The sequence below is a fragment of the Plectropomus leopardus genome, chromosome 22 (assembly GCF_026936395.1).
Source record: "Plectropomus leopardus strain MGB_pleo_1.0 chromosome 22, ASM2693639v1, whole genome shotgun sequence".
Lineage (NCBI taxonomy): Eukaryota > Metazoa > Chordata > Actinopteri > Perciformes > Serranidae > Plectropomus > Plectropomus leopardus.
This window is the reverse complement of record NC_142197.1, coordinates 1,222,973-1,242,514: the sequence shown is the minus strand read 5'-3', so window position 1 is coordinate 1,242,514 and position 19,542 is coordinate 1,222,973. Positions and strand designations below refer to the sequence as shown.

General features: G+C 36.9%; 3 protein-coding genes across 9 annotated transcripts in view; all 3 read right to left on the bottom strand.

The window, feature by feature from the left end:
* Positions 1-4,263, bottom strand: part of rassf3 (Ras association domain family member 3) — a 74,378-nt gene extending 70,115 nt beyond the window's left edge. Inside the window, exon 1 of the mRNA XM_088072595.1 lies at positions 3,624-4,263. Within this exon, the coding sequence (XP_087928721.1) occupies positions 3,624-4,164 (541 nt within the window). The 5' untranslated portion in view covers positions 4,165-4,263. The remainder of the gene's footprint in view (positions 1-3,623) is intronic.
* Positions 4,264-5,607: 1,344 nt separating this feature from the next.
* Positions 5,608-10,930, bottom strand: LOC121966887 (uncharacterized). Its single transcript, XM_088072912.1, has 7 exons — positions 10,772-10,930; positions 8,928-9,318; positions 7,720-7,827; positions 7,360-7,424; positions 6,973-7,134; positions 6,765-6,878; positions 5,608-6,265 (listed from the first exon to the last, which is right to left on the bottom strand). Exons 2-7 carry the CDS (start codon positions 9,307-9,309, stop codon positions 6,224-6,226), a joined length of 873 nt encoding a protein of 290 aa, XP_087929038.1. The 5' UTR covers positions 9,310-9,318; positions 10,772-10,930; the 3' UTR covers positions 5,608-6,223.
* A 627-nt stretch (positions 10,931-11,557) lies between these two features.
* The window catches only part of dgki (diacylglycerol kinase, iota), an 85,839-nt gene continuing 77,854 nt past the window's right edge, over positions 11,558-19,542 (bottom strand). For all 7 annotated transcript variants that reach the window (XM_088072904.1, XM_088072907.1, XM_088072908.1 and 4 more), the window contains one exon: positions 11,558-18,947. In XM_088072904.1, the coding sequence (XP_087929030.1) occupies positions 18,837-18,947 (111 nt within the window). In that variant the 3' untranslated portion in view covers positions 11,558-18,836. The remainder of the gene's footprint in view (positions 18,948-19,542) is intronic.

Genomic DNA, 19,542 nt, shown 5'->3' with positions numbered 1-19,542 from the left:
TGCTAACAAAGTGTATTTTGTACTTGCAATACTAAGAATTTATATACTTAGTAACTGTTACTTGGTTTTGCATTTTTAGAATTTTAGGACATTTCTAGGATTTAAGGACGTTTCAAGGATATTTGGACATATTTAGGATTTTTGGACTTTTTGTGATTTCAGGACATTTTTAGGATTGTAGTACATTTGTCAGATTTTAGGAAATTTTGAGAAATTTTTGACATTTTAGAATTTTAGGACATTGGGCTAGCAAAGTGTATTTTATATTTTTAATACTACGAATTTATATAGTTAAAAAATGATATTTTTAGAACATTTCACAGATTTTTTAAATACATTTTTAGGAATCAGGAGCTGCCAGAGACATTCACACACACACACACACACACACACACACACACAGTGAGTGAATCTGCTGCAACATTAAACCTCATCACACAAAGACGTCCTGATCTGTGTCGCAGGTTTCTGTTACGACACAAAGACACCAGAGACCCACAGGAAGACAGACAGAGTCCAGGAAGTGTCCTCATCCAGTGTCCTCTGACCCACTCTGAGACGCATTCATTGACAGTGAGGATCAACTGGTTTCCCTCCAGTATCATGATAAGAACCAGTGCTGGATGTAACTCAGTACATTTACTTTGTATACTTAACCACCGATTTAAGGTGTTTTTACTTTCCACTAAAATCTCAAATTCACACACAAACAGTCCGGAGGACACTCGAAATGAGGACAAAGAGACACAACGGGACCACACAAAGACTCAAAATAAACCAAAAAGGACAAAACAACCTCAAAGAGACGTATAATGCCTACAAAGGATTTCAGGACGTTCCTGGGGTTTTAGGACATTTCTCAGACTTTAGGACATTACTTTAAGGACAATTCTCAGATTAAAGGAAATGTTTAGGATTTTAGGACATTTCTGGGAATTTAGGATCTTCTGTGGATATTAGGAAATTTCCAGAATTATAGGGCGTTTCTAGGATTTTGGAAAGTTAATGGATTTTTTATTTTGATCAACAAGCTCTATTTTGATGCTGCTTTAAGCACTCTGGCACCGTTTTTAGACAATTAGAAAAGTTTACCATCACTGATCTACACTCCTTATCTTTAAATCAATGAAAAATATAAAAACTAAGTCAGTTCAACCTCCTGCAGCTTCAGTGATTAATTTTTAAAAGAAATAAGTGACTGCTCTGATTATAAGTGACTGTTTTATGTGTTAATGAGTGAACCAGTGAGCAGCCGTCCCCTGCAGAGCTGAGAGACGTTTGGTGTTTCTACTCTGAAATATGAGTTTTGTCTTTATGAGACATTGTTGGCGTTCAGATGGACTGACGGGCCTTTAACGGGCTTCCTGAGTGGCAATCAGCTGCATTTTAAATGAGCAGAAACATCAGCCGCGCACACATAAAGTCCATCAGCGGTGCTGGTAAACCTGACGGGAAACACGGCGCTCAGTGTGCAGGAATATTATCTGTAAACCGCAGCAGGTCAAAAAGAAACCGTCTGTTTGGTGTTGCATCGTTGCTGCGTGTTTTTGTGTGTTTTAGATTAAAATATTAAACTAAGTTAAGTTCATATTTAACTAAAATCTGTGTCTATAATCTGAATAACTACATACACTTACTTTTATTATCATAACATGCAATTTATCACAATGTGCAGTTATCCAAGTGCAACATTTTTGGAACCGTTGACTTTTGCGTCTTGTTTTAATTGTTTTTATTGCTTTATTTATTTTGTTCATACCTGCTTTGATATCCCTTTGCTGCTGTAACCATGCAAATTTCCCTGATGGGACGAAGAAAGGATTATTTCATCTTAAATATTTTATATTTGCATGTTATTATGGAACAGAAATGTTGGTTAACGTGCGGTTAGTTATGGTTAGGAAACATAATGTTTTGGAGTTTAATACCCTCTGTTGGGGACACAATCTTCATCAAAAACAACCACTGTTCGTGCCACTATCCGAGCAGGAAAACAGTGACAAAACACCAACTTTTTCTGCCTAAAAAGCTGCTGGAAACAGCAACAAGGTGCTACAAAACACCCAAGTTTGGTGTCTAAAATACCCTAAAAACAGAGGCAGGAGGCTATGAAACATCCGTGTTTGTAACCCGAAACGCAGCTGGAAAAAAAGCCTTTAAAGTTTGAATATTTCAAACCATTTGAGTCTCATTTCCATCAAGCAACAAACGTCTGCATAGATACACAAAGACGGCGCGTCTGTCTCTGTTTCCTTTTTCTATTGTTCGTCAGGGGACACAGAGGGACGTCCAGCTTGTCCTCAAGGAGACACTGAGGCTCGTTTCTTTTGACCTGAACTGGTCCGTCTGCATGCCGACTGCATGCCTGTCAGAGCCCTGCCCACCAATGTCATCCACGGCGCACACACACACACACACACACACACACACACACACACACAAAGACACGTGCGCTCCCACCGCACGATATCTGTCACTTTGATACCAACAACTTCAAATACTTTGTGTTTATGTTAAAATGTGACCGTGCACCAACACAGTGATGTCTCTGAATTATTTTTTACACCAAAAACCCCAAAATATCAAATTATACCTTCATAAAAGTATCATATTTATGTCATATTTTACAAAAAAAAAATTATATGACTTTTACCTTACCCAGAGTTAGAGCCAAACTAACGATTCTTTTCATTTTTGATGCATCTGAATATTTTAAAGGTTTGAGTTTATTCTGTAAAATGTGACAAATGCCAATCACAATCCCCAAATTCCCCGGAACCAAATTTAAAAAATATATAAACATTTAAAAAAATAATTTTTTGAAAAAAGCTTTATAAGTCTGACCAACAGTCTGAAACACAAAGACATTAAGTTTATGTTATTTAAAATAAATAAAAGCAGCAAATCCTCACATCTACGGAGGTGAAATCATGACATTTTACCCTCAATAAATGACAAAATGACATGATTACTTGATTACTTATTACTTAATGTCATTTTTTTTGGTTTTTTTTTCTTAACTTTTTAACTTCCTTTTAACTTTTCATTTAACTTTGTTTCAACTTTTTTTAAATAATTTTTTTCATTATTTACTGGTTATTTCTTGTCATTTTTCCCCATTAATTCAGAGGGTTAAATTGAACCAACACATGATTTTATGATGATGAATAACAAAATTTGATGCCCAGAGGGGAAAAAAAACATAATGAACACACTCACACACGCACGCGCACACACACACACACACATATACACACACACATATATATATATATATATATATATATATATATATATATATATATATATATACACATAAAAGATTTGGTTTCCTTCAAAAACACGAGGAGAAGGCAACAGGCAACAAGAAATGTGCTAGAAGTTAAAAAGAAGAGAAAATAAGAGAAGAGAGAAGAAAAGATCTGAAAAAAAGTGTTGAAAATTGAAAAAAATATGTATCCTTTTTTCAAGTGACATAATTTTAAAATGTTTAAAACTTGTATGTTTTGTGGGGGTTTTCCAGTTCCAGTTTCTTTTAACTCGTTAAAAGGGTTCAAATTCTGATCATGAATAACGAGGTTTGATGCCCAGATTAAGCCCCCCCACCCCCACCACCGACTCACCTGCGCACGTGAGCCCCTGCTGGAAGATGTAGTTGCAGCAGACGTCACACCAGGTGTTGTCCCCTCCGGACTCGAAGCTGTGTCCCTCCCCGGACTCCTGCTTCACCCGGGGGTCCCTCTCTCCGGGGGAGAAGATGGTCCTCACGTCGGGGGGTCTGAAGCCCCTCTTCCTGGCCCTCGGGGGCCCTCCACCGTGGCCCTCCATGCCGTTCTCCGCGGCCCCCGGCTCCCCGTTCCTCCTGTCGTGACTCGGTGTTTTCTCCGGGCTGCTCCTCTCGCTCCACGCCGCCTCCAAGCTCTCCAGGCTGGCGGGATGTGGAGCCGCGGGGTGCCTCCGGACGACTCGAACCGCCACCGCGCCCTTGTTGCCTTTAGAGATCCGCATCTTCGCTCCCGGCGGCGGCCAGGTCGCCTCCGGTGCCTCGGCGAGCGTCCCGGGGGATTTGTTGACGTGAACAGTCCGCACGGTTAACGGAGAGTCATCCGTGACCGACGAGCGCGTGGGGACGTATTTCCGACCCTGGTGAACGACGTTGAACATGACGCGCGCTCCGCTGCGCCTCAAGGTGAGCTCGGTAACCGGCAGGTGAGACGTCACTGATGACACCGCGTCCTCCTCGCGCTGCAGCGTGTTGTCGGTGAGCAGGTTGAGGCGGTCGCAGGTGTGCGGGGGAACGGGTTTGATCTCATGTCACCGCGAGACGACACACACAAGAAGCTGCGCGCGACACCTGCCAGAAAAGAGTGCGGGCCAAACTCCGTTTAAAATTATGCTAATTTAAAGAATATTTCATTTTCAGGAAGATTTGTCAGCTTGTAAACTGAATTTAAGCAAATGACTGAATATATGGGACTGTTTTCTTTAATTCGGCGTAAATTTCATCATTTACATAATCAGAATTTGACTTATTTTTTATGCCAAGTTCTAGAAAGGAGTGCAAACCAAGCTCCTTTAAAACCGCAAATTTAAAGATTATAAAAACTCGATTTAAATAACTAACCTAATTTGACGTAAATTTCATCTATTACATGCCCACATTAAATTACGTTTTGACATTTTTTTATGGCAAATTCTAGAAAGGAGTGCAAGCCAACCTAAAAAAATGCTAATTCAGCGATTATTTTATTTTCAGGAGGTGTTATCACGTTGAAGCTCAATATAACAACTTTCTGAATTTATTTATGGGATTGTCTTCTTTGATTCGGCAAAAATGGCATCCTTTACATGCCCTAATTATGGTCAAGTGATGCCACAGATCCGATTCATTTACAGATTGAATTAAAAGTTAATAAGACACTGTCACTTGAGGAATAACTGGGGGAAATTATTAGAAAATCTTTTTTTAAAAAAAGGAAAATAATAAGAATTGTACACCTGTACGCCAAACTCCTGTTAATTATTTTCAAATTTAAGATTATTTTATACTCAGGAAGTGCACTCATTTGCAAACTCAGTGTCAATAACTTTTAATAACTTTTTAAATTTTGGGGGACAGTCTTCATTAACTCGGCATAAATTTCATCCATTACAATCGCACATATGATTAAGTATTAACTCGTATTTTGGTGCAACCTGCGCAACATTAGTCAAGAAATGATTTCCTTTGACAGATAACCAGATTGAAAAGTTAAGATTTAATTAAAGTAAACTATTGTTACACAATCTGTTAATATGCCGAATTAATCAAATTAATATAAAAACTTTTGGTTTGGGGAAGCATTGCAAAAGTAACTGATAATTTCTTTTTAATTACAAAAATATTTGAATGGGCTCTGTTGTCAGTACAATATGCACTTCCCCATCTAAACACAGGGAGGGGCTGTTTTCCAATCAACTTTTTATTCAGCAAAATCAAGTCTCTAAAATCAAGGGATATGTGCATTATAATTAAGCACGATTTTTTAATTTAGGTCATTTTATTCATGTCAAAAATTCAGGTAATTATATTATTCTGTTAATGCATCACTGAGGTATGAACTGAAATTCAATACAAATAGTTTATTTATTTTTTTGAATTCATGTGCAAAATTAACACTCATACAACATTTCTTTGGTACATCCTGAAAAAAGTAAAAAAAAAAAAACAAACAAAAAAAAAACTAATGCAACAAACACCAGCAACAACAATAAAAGATAAGAAACTTGGCAAGTCCCTAAGAAATTTTCAAAGCAAAAAATATTAATTAATTTCATTTAAAAAAAAGTGCAAGTGCTGAAAAATAATTAATGCATTTTTTGAAAAAAATATTTTGTTTTCCACCAATTTTCAGGAACAATTTGGGCTGATTTAATGATGCTACAGGAAGCCGACATGTCCCTGAAAAACAGTGAAACTTAATTATTATTGAATCATCAAAACAGGAATGCTATGGAAATAGTTTCCTTTTAGGTTTTTAAAGATTTTTTAGAGAATTGTCGACCTGAGACAGACCTGAATAATATTATTAATTATGAAAAGAAAACCCAGATTACCATGATGACACAGGCACAGAGGTCATAGGTCAGGTCTGGGTTCGTGTAAACTCAAAGTGGCAGAATGTTCAAGTGTCCTGAGTCTTTTTTTTGTTCCCCGTGTCTCCAAACGGACGTTTCTTTCTGCTCACTGGATGTCGTCCTCGTCGTCACTGTAAAAAGCTTCTTCCTGTCAAAGATAACATCCAGTTTAGAGGCTCATGAATCACTCATTTAGTGGTACTCAACTTACGGCCCGCCAGCCAAATCTGGCCCCCAAAAGGGTGCCGCGGGGCCCTCTAACCATTTTCTAATTCACAATAAAAATAAATAAATAATCCTAGAAACATCCTAAAACCCGATTAACGTCCTAAAGAACGATAAATGTCCTAAAATCTGATAAATGTGCTAAAATCTTGTAAACCTGCTAAAATCCTGGAAATGTGCTAAAATCTGATTAACGTCCTGTAATCATAGAAACATCCTAAAATCTGATTAACGTCCTAGAATCAGAAAATTGTCCTGAAATCCTGAAAACACGTATGGAGCTGCTGTGATTGGCCCCTGGCCTCCTGTCACTTTGCAAAAGTGGCCCCTGAGCAAAGAAAGCTGAGTATCACTGCCAGAAGATATGAACTCTGTGTGTGTGTGTGTGTGTGTGTGTGTGTGTGTGTGTGTGTGTTACGTACGTATCCTCCCTGCTGCTGAGCCCAGGCTGAGTAATGATGCTGCAGGTATCGGGCCCCGTGGTCCAGCAGTTGGCTCCCGGGCAGCGATCTGACCGCTGACAGACGGCTGGTGACCTGTGAGCCGACAGCGACGCGTTCACTCACTTTATAACGTTTTTACTTTAGTTCTTTATTTATTTTTTAATAAACGACATAAAGTTGTTCTCACCTCACAGGTCACGGCGATCTGGGTTTTGGGGGACGCTTTTGGCCCCGGGGAGTCGGGGTTTTGGCTCCTGAGGCCCATCCTGGTCAGGAGCGTCATTATTAGTTTCTCAAAGAAACTGTATTTCCAAAAAAGCTCCGCGGCCACAGACGCGTCCAGCAGCTCCTGGAGACAAACGTTTTACGTTTAGTGGTTTTTCAACCTTTTTCTTTTGACATTTTTCCTTCATTTACTTGATAACAACAGTCGCAGTGTTTGAACACTTTTTCCGAATTTCCTCAAATTTAATTTCTTGAAGCCTCATTGAGACGATTTTTTTTCAAAGTTTCATCAAAGTTTCGAATAACAAGACTGAAGAAAATACGATATTTATGGAGACGTTTTTCTGACCTGTTCGTTGAGTTTGTCTCCAGCTTCCCTCAGCAGCAGGCCGATCACTCGCTCCACGTTCACATCTACAGCACACAAAGACACAAAGACACAACACAAAGACACAAAGACACAAAGATACAGACACAACACAAAGACACAAAGACACAAAGACACAACACGACACAAAGACAGAAAGACGCAAAGACACAACACAAAAACACAAAAATCAGGAGGCATTCATCGGATTAAAACGAGAGAAGTTCAGGAGAGGAAAATAAAAATGTTGCTTCTCTTCACTGAAAGACTCTTATTTTTATTTTTATTTTATTTAATTATTATTATTTGATTTTATTCTGCAGGGAGGAAACCAAAACTCACCTTCTGGACAGTCTGCTTCTACGTCAGGAGGAATGAACGGGATATCATCGGCGATCTCCGTCAGCCGGCTCGCCACCTTTTCAAACCCGTCCTCTTTGTTGACTTCAGCTGGAGGAAATAATTAACACGAGAATAAATCATTTAGAGAAAAGGAAAAGTGTTAAGAGCACGCACACACACACACACACACACACACACACACACACACACACACACACACACACACCAGTGTTTACAGCTTTGTCTTAGACGGACTTTCCCTCAGAATTAAAACCAAAAACCAAAAACCAAAATGACGATCTGCTGCGTCAAAGTGAAAACCACGAAACCACAGCGCGCGACGTCAACGCCGGCGGACAGAAACATCAATAAAACCACCTGCAGCTGCACGTTTACCACGACTTAACGTCCACGCTCGATTTAAAATCAACAGGAAGAAAACGTATTTGCATTTTGGCTAAAGTCCAAACACAACATGAGGTGGGTTTGGTTTTTGGGAAAACTGGGAGGTGATCCGTTTAACTTCAGACATTAAAGAAACACTTTCAGCCTCATTTCTGTGACGTTCGAGTGTTTTTTGTTAAAACTTATTAAATCCCGACACTTTTTAATTAACACAATCTGCTGATTACTTTAAAAATCAATCCAGGAAATGAATTCATCTCCTTTCAAATATGACAAAGAAAGGTTTCATTTGTATTTACAATATTAACAATCAATGCAATAACAAAATCAATACTTTGTGTCAGTATATTGATACAGATACCTTTAACGGTGCACAAAGAGGTTTCTGGTTTTGGCTCGTTTGTTGGTCAAAAGAAGCAAATTTAGGATGTAATTTTGTTTTTTGTTTTTTTTTAAATCTCAGCCCTCTTTCTGACTAGTTTATTATTTTACTGTCATTCATAGTTTCATAAAACATTATTTTATTAGCGCGTTATCTGCCCACACCTGGTTATTCTTTAAATCTTAGTGTTTTATCTGCTTAAATTAGGTTAATTCTCTTCTCCACATTTTATTTTCTTATCAGGAAATTGTATTTTTGAACTTGCACCTTTGTGTGTTTGTGTACTATTTCTATTTTATTATTTGTTTTGATGGTCTTAAATTTCTTAATTTTGTGTGCTCTGTACATAAAGACTAATATTGTTATAATACAGGTGATCTGAAGGTCGTGAGGTTAGGTGACGTTTTATTTTAATACTCACGGTTTTTAATAACACATCTGTACTGGGTGTCGGGCTGCCGCACATTATTTCGGGGTGTTTCTTTGTCTTCTGTCTGAGGTTTGATGCAGCTAAAAATGTGCCGCTTCCAAAACTTTTTCTCCTTCTTCTTCTTCTTCTCCTGTTTTTCAGTCTCGGCTGGCGTCTGAGGTGCGTCCGATGTGTTTGTGCCACCGTTGACTGAAGTGTCCTGTGCGGGTGACTCGTCTGCGGGTCGTCTCCTCTTTGCGTAGGCCATGAGGAGCCTGAACTCGGGCGTGTCCTCCATGCTGTCTGAGGTAGATTTGGGGTCACAGTGTTCGGCGTCTGTGAGGCCGTTGTGGTTGGAGAGGAGGTCGTGGATTTCCACGTGCCCGTCTGACATGTTGGTTTACTGTTGATTAGAAAAGAAAATGAATTAAATTAAAGGTAATATAAACTCATAGTCATGAATGTGCAAAGAGCAAGTTCTTACCTTTACCTGCTTAAATGAAAGAAAATCCAACAACATGAACATTAAACTCTTTACACATCACATGTATTATTTAGGAAAGAAGCAACAATAAATCAGATTTCACAAAAATCCTGCAGCCTGAGTCACCTCACAGCTCAGAGCGAAGGAGATTTAGTGTCAGCTGATCTAATCGATTAGTTTCCGTGTATAAATCGTCAGTTTTTAGTGAGTGTTTGACAGCTTTTTGTCGCTCTCTGGTGGTGGGTAAACTGGAATGACACTGGGTCATGTTGAGGCATGTTTCATTAACTGTCAGCTTAAATAACAGCCTGTAGTGTCCCTGAACGCGCAAAATACAGACATCATAGTCAGCGGTGGAAAGTAACTTTTACTCAGATACTGCACTGAAGTAAAAAGTTGAGGTTCATGCAACTATTTACATCCACTCCTCTACATTTTGGGATCAAATGTTGTACTTAATAAAATATTTGACAACTTTAGTTATTTGTTACTTTTTGATTTTTTTTGTTAATGCAAAATATAAATCAGTGAATTATGCTGAATAATTATAAGTCAAAGTACGTGGAGGCGCTTTCAGTAGTTCAGATGAGCTTCACCTTTACCAGCTGCAATACTGAAGTAACGAACACAGGAAGACATCAACAATTATAATCCAGCTCTTAAAGTCTGTTTTGATGCCAACACGTTTGTGCTTTCACTTAAGCAACCTAACATGACACGGCCCAAAAATTAACAAGAAAAATCAGTAAAAAGTTACAAGAAAATCACCTGAAAATAAGGGTGGAAAAAAATGATGACCAATAAAAGTTATATATTTACGCATTTATTTTTTAGATGTTATTTTATTTTTTAGTAATATTCAACAGTATTTTAACAGAATAATAAATATAGTTTTCTAGACATTTTCCATATTTTTTTGATTATTTAATAATAATCCTCCCCTCTTTTAAAAACTAATATTTAGGTTAAAAAATAATCTTTAAATGTGTTTATTCTGGTGCTTTATGTCCTACATGCTAACACAAAGCTTCCTCAGCCACCGAAAAAAGTACTAAATTTACGCTGAAATGACCCGTAAACGTCGTTAATTTCTCTGAATAACTACATTAAACTTTAGCTAGTTTAAACGTAACTTCCTGAACTACCGAAAAAAGACACCCTGCCCCACTTTGAAACAAGTAATTCATCTTTGAATGTCGCTGAAAAACTGAGTATTTACGGTCCAAACGCTCAGAGAAACTAACGTCAGCCAGCGACATTAAAGCTCAGCGAGTTTAAACTTTCCAAAGCGTCAAAACAAAGAAACTTTACCAACTGAACAAGCACTTTGTGTTCGTTTATCACCCAGAAGCGTAAAAACACGAATACTTACGGTCCAAACGATGAGACAGAAACTGAAATATCCTCCCAAGATATTTTAATCACCTGTAATAACCGACGAGGACTCACACTCAAACTGCGCTTCCGCCTCAGCGGCTCCGGCTTAACTGCTCACGAGCCAGTGACGTCGGCTGAGCATCACGTAAAGCGTCTGACGCAATGACGCAAGCTAATATCAAAGAAGGCTAATGTGAAACAAGCTAATAATGTGCTCGGTTTTACGCGAATATTTTGAGTTTCTGTGTTAAACGTCAGCAGATAAATCAAATGTTTTGACTTTGACAAACTCGAAAATATAAAACATTTTAATACATTTTAGTCAAATAAAAATGATTTCAAACTGAAAGTGAAAGTGACGACGGTGACACAGCAAATTATAAAATAGGCATTTTAACTTTAAAGTATTAGATTAAAACTCAAAGCTTAATCGAAAAAGTCAAAATAATGAGACGCAAGTAAAAAAAATTGAGACAATTTATGTAATTGAGTCAAAATTCTGACAAAAAGTTTAAATTATGAGAAAAAAAAAATCAAAATAATGAGATGACATTTAAAAGAAAATCTAATTCAGACAAAAAGTCAATTTATTAAACAGAGTCAGAATTATAAATCAAACATTTTAAATTCTGAAAAAAAGTTAAATTATGACAACAAAAATGGGATGAAAAGTCAAAATTATGACACAAACCTAAAATATAGTACATTGCTTTTGTTTATGTTGCATTCTTCGCAGCAAAACAAAAAATATTTCAAACTCAAAGTGAAACTGACAACAATGACAATTAATTCAACTTTATTTTACTGTGAAATTATTCTCAAATGATGTTACAGCTGTACAATCTGGCATGCTTTGTAAAATGTGTATTTACATGTTTTTATTTTCTCACCATGAACATTTTAAAAGTCCATCATATTCATCACAGAGTAAACTAAGAGGGCATTTTTTGTTGTGAGGAATTTTCCAGAACTTCTTTAAGACAGAAAGTAAAACCTGGTTTTGTTTTGAATGACGTCAGTGAGAAAATGACTTTTTTTTAACATTAAAAATACTATAAATACTTTGTCAGTAATGTTTTGACAAGCCAAAGGGAAACTGTGAAAGAGGACGTTCATGTCAAAAGTCAAAATAATGAAAGAAATACTCAAACTTGAACTGAAAAAGTAAAAAATAATGAAACTTGAAAAAAATCATTTATAAAATCAGTCAAAATTATAAGACAAAAAAAAATTATGAGGCAAAAAATAACATAACATTAAAAAAAACATCTAAATTAAGACAAAAAGTCAATTTAAAAGATTGAGTCAAAAAGTCGAAATTATGACAGAAAAAGTAAATAATATAAAACAAAGAGTGAAAATTATGACACACACAAACAAAAACAAAAAAAAAAATCAAATATATGGGATTAAGAAAAGTAAAAATTATAAAGCAAACCTAAAATATCATACATGGCTTTTTTTCTGTAAAGCAGTATTAGTAGTTTTAACATGTTTTTATTTTCTCACGATTAACATTTTAAAAGTCCCCTAAATTTATCCTGGAATAAGCAGGTGGGATTTTTTTGTTGTGATGGAAACTTCCAAAACTTCTTTGAGAGACAGAAAGTGAAACCTGTGTGTTTTGAATGAGGCGTCAGCTTGAAAATGACCCTTCAAGTTCAAAATACTACAAATATTTTGGCACGAATGTTTTGACAGGAGAAAAGGGGAACAGTGAAAGAGGAAGTTTACGTTCCCACTGACTTTTGACCCCCCGTATTGTTATGATTATTAAACCATGTCTGACCTCTGAAAAGGGAATTTACGATGTCATGTTTGAAATCTTCACAAACATTTAAAATCCTAACCTGCGATTGTTTTGATGATGAATGAGATGACAAACAATTCCCCCTTTTTCCAGGAAGTGATCCATTTCCTTCCATTCAGAAACATCACATGTTGCGCTGACTCGTGGAAAAAGAAAGCGCAATGCAGCAATTATTTCAGCATGACTCACTGACACGCCAGCTTTATGTTGCAAGTTACTCTCTCAGAAAAATAATAATAATTCTAAAAAAGACTAAAGAGATTCAAGCTTCATATTAAATTATTCTTGAAGCTAATATCCAACTGAAAAAAATAAAAAAATATGAAAAGCTGTCACAAATGAAAAAAGCCAAAATTGGAGGTGGTAAATCAAGTTTCCAAATTAAAAATTATGTGTCAAAAGGTAAATTATAAAACATATGGTGTAAATCACAAGATAAAAAGTCCAAATAATGAGACAAAAAATCAGAACAGAAATTTTTTTTTTAAAAAAATCAAAATTGAATCAAAAAAGTAAAAATTATGAGATTAAAACAAAGAAGATCAAACTTTTGGGATAAAAAGACAAGACAAGAGTCAAAACTACCACTACTTCCTGCCATGACTTACTTTTTATCTTTTGTTTTAATTTACTGGTGTAAATGTGCTTATATATATATATATAATCTATTTTCTAATCTATTTGCAATTCTGTAAATTTGTATCAATTTATCATCTAAACTCTGAAATAATTTGATTTTTGTTCCTATTTCAGTTTCTTCAGGTGCTGTTTTCATAACACTTTTCTCACTCTGGTTTTACTCTGATTTTATTTGCATAAAATTCATTTTAAAAAGTTTTCAGTTGCGCAGATTTAATCTCTTTCAACAGTTTTTTTTTTAAAGTGATCTGGAAATTTGGCAGATTTCAGTTGAGACTGAAAGTTCACTCTTGACTTTGGATTTGTTGGCCATGTCGAGGCTTTTATGAAATGTTTGAGGGATAACCTTTAATCTTTTTATTTTGATGGATGAGAATTCTTCAGAGTAAAAGAACGAAATGTGACCCTCAGTGTGAGCGCTGGAGATTAAAGATTAACACGACTCCAAAGCTGATTACCGTATTTCAGCCTCAGGTACGTTTCCTGGTTGAAAAGCGTCGGCGGTAAACACGGCGGGGAAACTCCCAGCTGTGACTCAGCCGGCTCGTGTTTGACCTCACAGCTGCCTGAGGAAGCTCTCGCTCGTGTGTCAGGTTTTTCTTTCTGAGTTAAATAGGTGACGGGTCATTTCTCGTTTAAGCTCCATGATGAAGCTCTGAGGAGGGATACAGTGACGACGAGGCTCAGCACGCCTGCAAAAGCAAGCTTTAACTTGTTGATCTGATGTTTTATAACCATGTTTACGACAAAATATCCCACAGCGTGAAATTCTGCACAGGAGGAAAAAGCAAAAGAGATAAAACATTTTTTTGACTGGCAATAGAGTCTCATATATGACCTCTTAAAAATGTTTCTTGATTCCGAGATTACAAACACATAATTTTACGCACCCTGCATTAACCACTGATAATGATTCATAGCACACGTGATCAGATATTAAACCCAGCAGTCTGCAAATATTTCATCAGTAATCTGTGCTGATGAACACGTTCAATCCTGTCGGGACCAAACATATTTTAAATCCAGATAACACAAATTTAACCCGTAAAACTGTCATGTTTTTTAAGTTTTCTGTTTATTCTCTGCTCTTCCTTTAACCTGAATTATTTTTATTCTACTAAAAGAGAAGAGTCTCGCACGTTAGCATGCTAACAAGCTAAACTAAGACGATGAACATGGTAAACATTATACCTGCTAAACATCAACATGTCGTCTTTGTTAGCACGTTAGCATGCTAATATGCTAAACTATGATGGTGAACATGGAAAACTTGTCAAACATCAACATGTTGTCTTTGCTAGCATGCTAACATGCTAAACTAATATAGTGACCACAGTAAAAAAAATGATACCCACTAAACTTTAAAATGTAATTGTTAACATGTTAGCATGCTAACAGGCTAAACAAAGGTGAAAATAGTAAACATACATACTAAACATCAACATGTTGTCTTTGCTAGCATGTTGATGTTAGCATAGTTGTGTGACTGTGACTTCATCGTCTTGTTGATATATTTGATTATTTTGATATACTTTATATATTTTGTACATTAATTAGCTTATTGTATGCGGTGCTTTATCGTTCTGGGTTGTGGTTTGGAGTCAGTGAGCAGTTATGATGCTAAAAGCTCAATTTAAGAACAGTGTCGGGCTGCACACTTAGAGGCATGTTTGCGTCCAGCGGTTTAAATCTACACGGAAAACTACATGTTCAAATGGAAATGTTCACATGGAAACTGGGCGTCTTCATAGTGGCAGTCGGTTCCCCTTTAACGGATATTTTTGGCTGAAATAAGGAAACACACAGTAACTGTCCATCATTCAAACAGGAAATAATGTCAGAGGCAAAACTACAGCATCACATCTTCTTTTAACAAATAAAATAAAACAACAAACTTCAAGTTATCCCATCATCATCATCATCATCATCATCAGCAGCAGCAGCAGCAGCAGCAGCAGCAGCAGCAGAAAAATAAGAAATACAAAAGCAAAAGAAAAGCACATGTTCAACCTAAGAGGAAACTCAGGTCCAAATCATTTAAAACTAGAATAATTTAATAGTTTAAACAACAATAATGCCATCTTTTTTATGCCATTACCAGAAAATAATCCCGAGGAAGGAGGTAAGAAAATGCCATGCATAAACCAGCGCTGATGGGACACAGTTTCATACAAAGTTTCTACTCAATAGAAAGTGATAAGAAGAAGAAGAAGCAGCAGCAGCAGCAGCGTGTGTGCGTGTCATTCAGAGCCGAGCGGATCACCACAGTCACTTCATCACATTCACAGAGTTCACCTCCACACACGTGTCGTCTGTTCGATCGTCTGCACGCGCTCAGTGCTGCACGCCGACAGACGCAGCCATCGTACAAGTCCTGCACCATCAACATTTATTATATTATTTTGGTCAGGAGTTGCAAATTAGGCATGGCTACAAACCTCTATAAAATTCATTAACTTTATATTTTACATATGAAGCAAAGTTTTATGCATTTGTCCTTGCCCAATAAAATAAAATAAAATAAAATAAAATAAAATAAAACATCTTATATATCATTGACAAAAAGCTGGGAGCAAAGATTATTGAGTGAAGTTTGGATTAAATTAACACCCCTGAATTTAGCATTTTAAATAGTTCGATATGCTCAACCCAAAGCAAATAAAATATAATAAAATCTTAGTTTAATATGATTTATATTATGAAAAAATGCCTTGTGAGTGTGTATTTTTTTATCTGAATGGGAAGAAAAATTTTCATTAATTTGTCAGACAGCATTTTATGTTTGACGGTATAACTATGTAATTATAACTAAGCCATGTCTAAAAAATAAATGAAAAAAAAGCTAATGAAGAAATTAAGAAAGCGCTAAAATAACTGCAAATACACTACACACACATTCAAACCACTTTATTTTATATATATTTTAGTCCAAAATTTTAATTTATGTAATTCTGTCTGTCTTATTTTGCCACTTACTGCTGTTTTTTTAACAGTTTATGATTACATAATTTTGTTATTTACGTTTCATTTTCAAATTTAATTATTAGTTTCTTTTTCTTTGTTTTTCAATAAAATGACCTTTATGTTAAAAATCGGTGGAATGAACCTTTAAATGACTGTTTTTCCAACATTATTCTTTTATATATTTCTTCCTTTATATTATTTTTTTATCGTGGAAAAGCTGAATTTGGGGGTTTCTTCATCTTGGAAACACTAATAAAGTAAAATAAAATAAAATAAAATAATAACTTGAGGTTACTGAAAGCTCTGGAAGAAAGCCAGTAAGTGGACCTTTAACTGAAAAACATCAAACGTAAAAACATGAATGAAAAAAGCATTTGAGTAATACTGAATATTTGTAGCAGGTAAACAGGATTTTCCAACACGTTGTTGATTAAACACACACGAAGTTTAACGCCGTCAGACTCGTGCGATGGCTGCGTGAGTCCTGAAAACGTTTCCTCACAAACACTCTGAGGAAATCAGTTCCTGTTTTATATATGAATTTAGTTTACAACAGTTTATATCAAAAAGATCAGTCCATCGACAAACATGCACACAAAAGAAAACAAAAAAAAAAAAACAATCAAATACCGAAGCAGCACTGAAGTCAAAGGTCACATTCGAAACTCCTCGGTGCTAAACGCTCGACTACGTTTCCAAACATTAATGTAATGTAAACGATTAATACAGAAATGCAAAAAAAACTCATCTATTCATATTGCATTGAATATGGCTCAGATTTTTCTTTTCTTCTTGGACAGATGCTGCACGCACGCACACACACACACACACACACACACACACACACACACACACAAAAACACACACACACACACACACACACACACACAATTATAACAGGACACAGTGTGTAGTTTTGTAAATGAACACTGCTTCTGTTACAGCTGTACTTCTCTTTTCAGGTTTGATATGGAATGAGGAACGTTATCAGTCACACACACACACACACACACACACACACACACACACACACACACACGCACGCACGCACGCACGCACACACACACACTCAGGAGCACCACATACACAGAGACAAGTTAAATTAAACAGATTTTGAGCTTTAAAAACACTGTTTTTGAGGAATGAATGAGGAACGTTATAACTCACACACACACACACACACACACACACACACACACACACACACACACACACACACTCAGGAGTACCACATACACACAGTGAAAAGTTAAAATTAAACAGATTTCGAGCTTTAAAAACACTGTTTTTGTCTCTTGGACACAGTCTGTCTGTCCTCTGAAATCAGCTGTTTTGTGGTTAAAGTTGAACAAACGTCGTTTTGGGCCGACACCGGCGTCTTTGTATTTTTGATTTATTTCAAACATATAAAAAAGGAAATATTATACATATATCTGTATAGCATTTAAGATTGTTTTAATAACCATATCCGGTAACCAAACGTTATTTGATGATTCGAGTTTTCCATTTTTAGCTCCAACGCTGCGATCCTTAAACGTCTCCAGCCTTAAAACAAATCAACGTGACCTGTGAGCAGCTGGACCAAAGTTAACCCTTTAAGACCTGGATCGACATCAGAAATATTCCACCAATTCAAAGAAAATTAGTTAAAGGTGACAAGAAAATGACCTGAAAATTGGGGCATTAAAAATGATCTAAAAACTTGAGAAATTGTCCAGAAAACTTTATTAATAATTGTTCTAATTTAATATTTTATAAATAAATTTTAGCACTTTTCAGGTCATTTTCTTTCTTTTTATTTTTTTTCTAATTGTATTTATTTATTTATATTATTTTCAGGTGATTTTCACATAACTTTTTCCCCCTAATTTCCTGCCTGAGTTGCTCATTGCCTTTTATCCATGTTTTTGAAATAAATCAAACCAATTTGTGTTTCAGAGGTTTAAATTCTTCTGAAAGGCGTCTGAATGCAGCACGAGAAAACTGATCCAGGTTTCAAAGGGTTAAACTGATTTTTTACTTTTGTTTTAGCTCGAAATGTCGTGACGGCCCTCTGTTGACCCAGACATGTGGACTTCAGCATCATGTGGTGCGAGAGTAAGTTTTTGGGGATTTCTGAGTCGCGCTGCGTCAGAGACAGATGTGACACCACGTCAGTGTCTTTGGCACACGGGTTTTACGGGATAAACACATAAAACCTGAAGTTATTTTGATTATTTTCATCAGAAATCATTTCTTTTGAATTCTCGATCAACACATTTGTTTTTCTGAGTGAAATATGAACGGTGACCAAAATAAAAGTCGTATTTTTTTAAATGTCTCACCGCGGCTGCTCAAAGTGCACTTGTATCCTGAAACCTTTAAAAGTCCAGCAATCAATCACTTAGACAATCGATCAATCAGCACAACCAATAAATAGAATATGAATAAATAAATACAAATAAATAGTTGAGCATTAAAAGCTGCAGAGAGCCGCAGCAGTCTGCTGCTCTGCTTCGTCTCTGTTCGCTTTTTACACGTCTCTCTCTCACATTTGTCTCCGCTGCGAGTGTGTGCAGAGTCCAGAGAGACCGGGTGTGTGTGTGTGTCTGTGTGAGTGTGTGTGTGTGTGTGTATGTGTGTATGTGTGTGTGTGTGTGTGTGTGCCTCAGACAGCCGTCTCCAAGTCTTCGTGGGCGGTGGACGACGTGTGCTCTTGGGCGTTCAGGAAGGTGGCGAGCTCCGAGTCTCCCTCTGCTTGGTCCGCTGGTGTCTTCCCCTGGTGGACACACACACACACACGCACACACACACACACACACACACACACACACAGTCACTAAACTGCAGCTAAAATTGTTTTCTCAGCCCTCGAAACTTGTAAGAAATAATAAGTGAAAAAAAGTCCTCTGTCGGGGGTGTGGGGGATCCTCCTCTGGCTCTGTTTTTGATCAACAAGCTCTATTTTGATGCTGTTTTATGCCTCTGACACCTTATGGAGACTAAAAGGACAAAAACTATTCACAGAGTCCATCACTTTATTTTTAGAGAATTAGAAAATGTTAGGGGGCCACCAGGGGCCCCATCAGGGGCCAGATTTGGGCTGCGAGCTGTATGTTGAGTATCACTGCCATAGTGCATAAAAAGGCACAAAACTGAGCTTGTTGATCTGAAAGTTTTGGATAAACCCCCCATGTAAAGCGGTCTACAGCCGGTCTGTCTCACAGAGCCCAGAGCGCTACGTGAAGGACTCGGACTGCTGCTGCCCACAACAAAAAAAAAACAAACAGAAGTTGAGATTCCCCACAGCAGGTCAGGCGGGGACGTCCCCGCTCTGAGACACACAGACAGACACACAGACATACAGACACACA

Excerpts from the sequence above, each read along its gene's own strand:
- LOC121966887 (XM_088072912.1), bottom strand. The coding sequence starts at position 9,309 with ATGTCAGACGGGCACGTGGAAATCCACGACCTCCTCTCCAACCACAAC. Across the intron at positions 7,425-7,719 it reads AGAAGCAGACTGTCCAGAAG|ATGTGAACGTGGAGCGAGTG; the intron begins GTGAGTTTTGGT and ends TGTGTGCTGTAG. Across the intron at positions 7,135-7,359 it reads GAGACAAACTCAACGAACAG|GAGCTGCTGGACGCGTCTGT; the intron begins GTCAGAAAAACG and ends GTTTGTCTCCAG.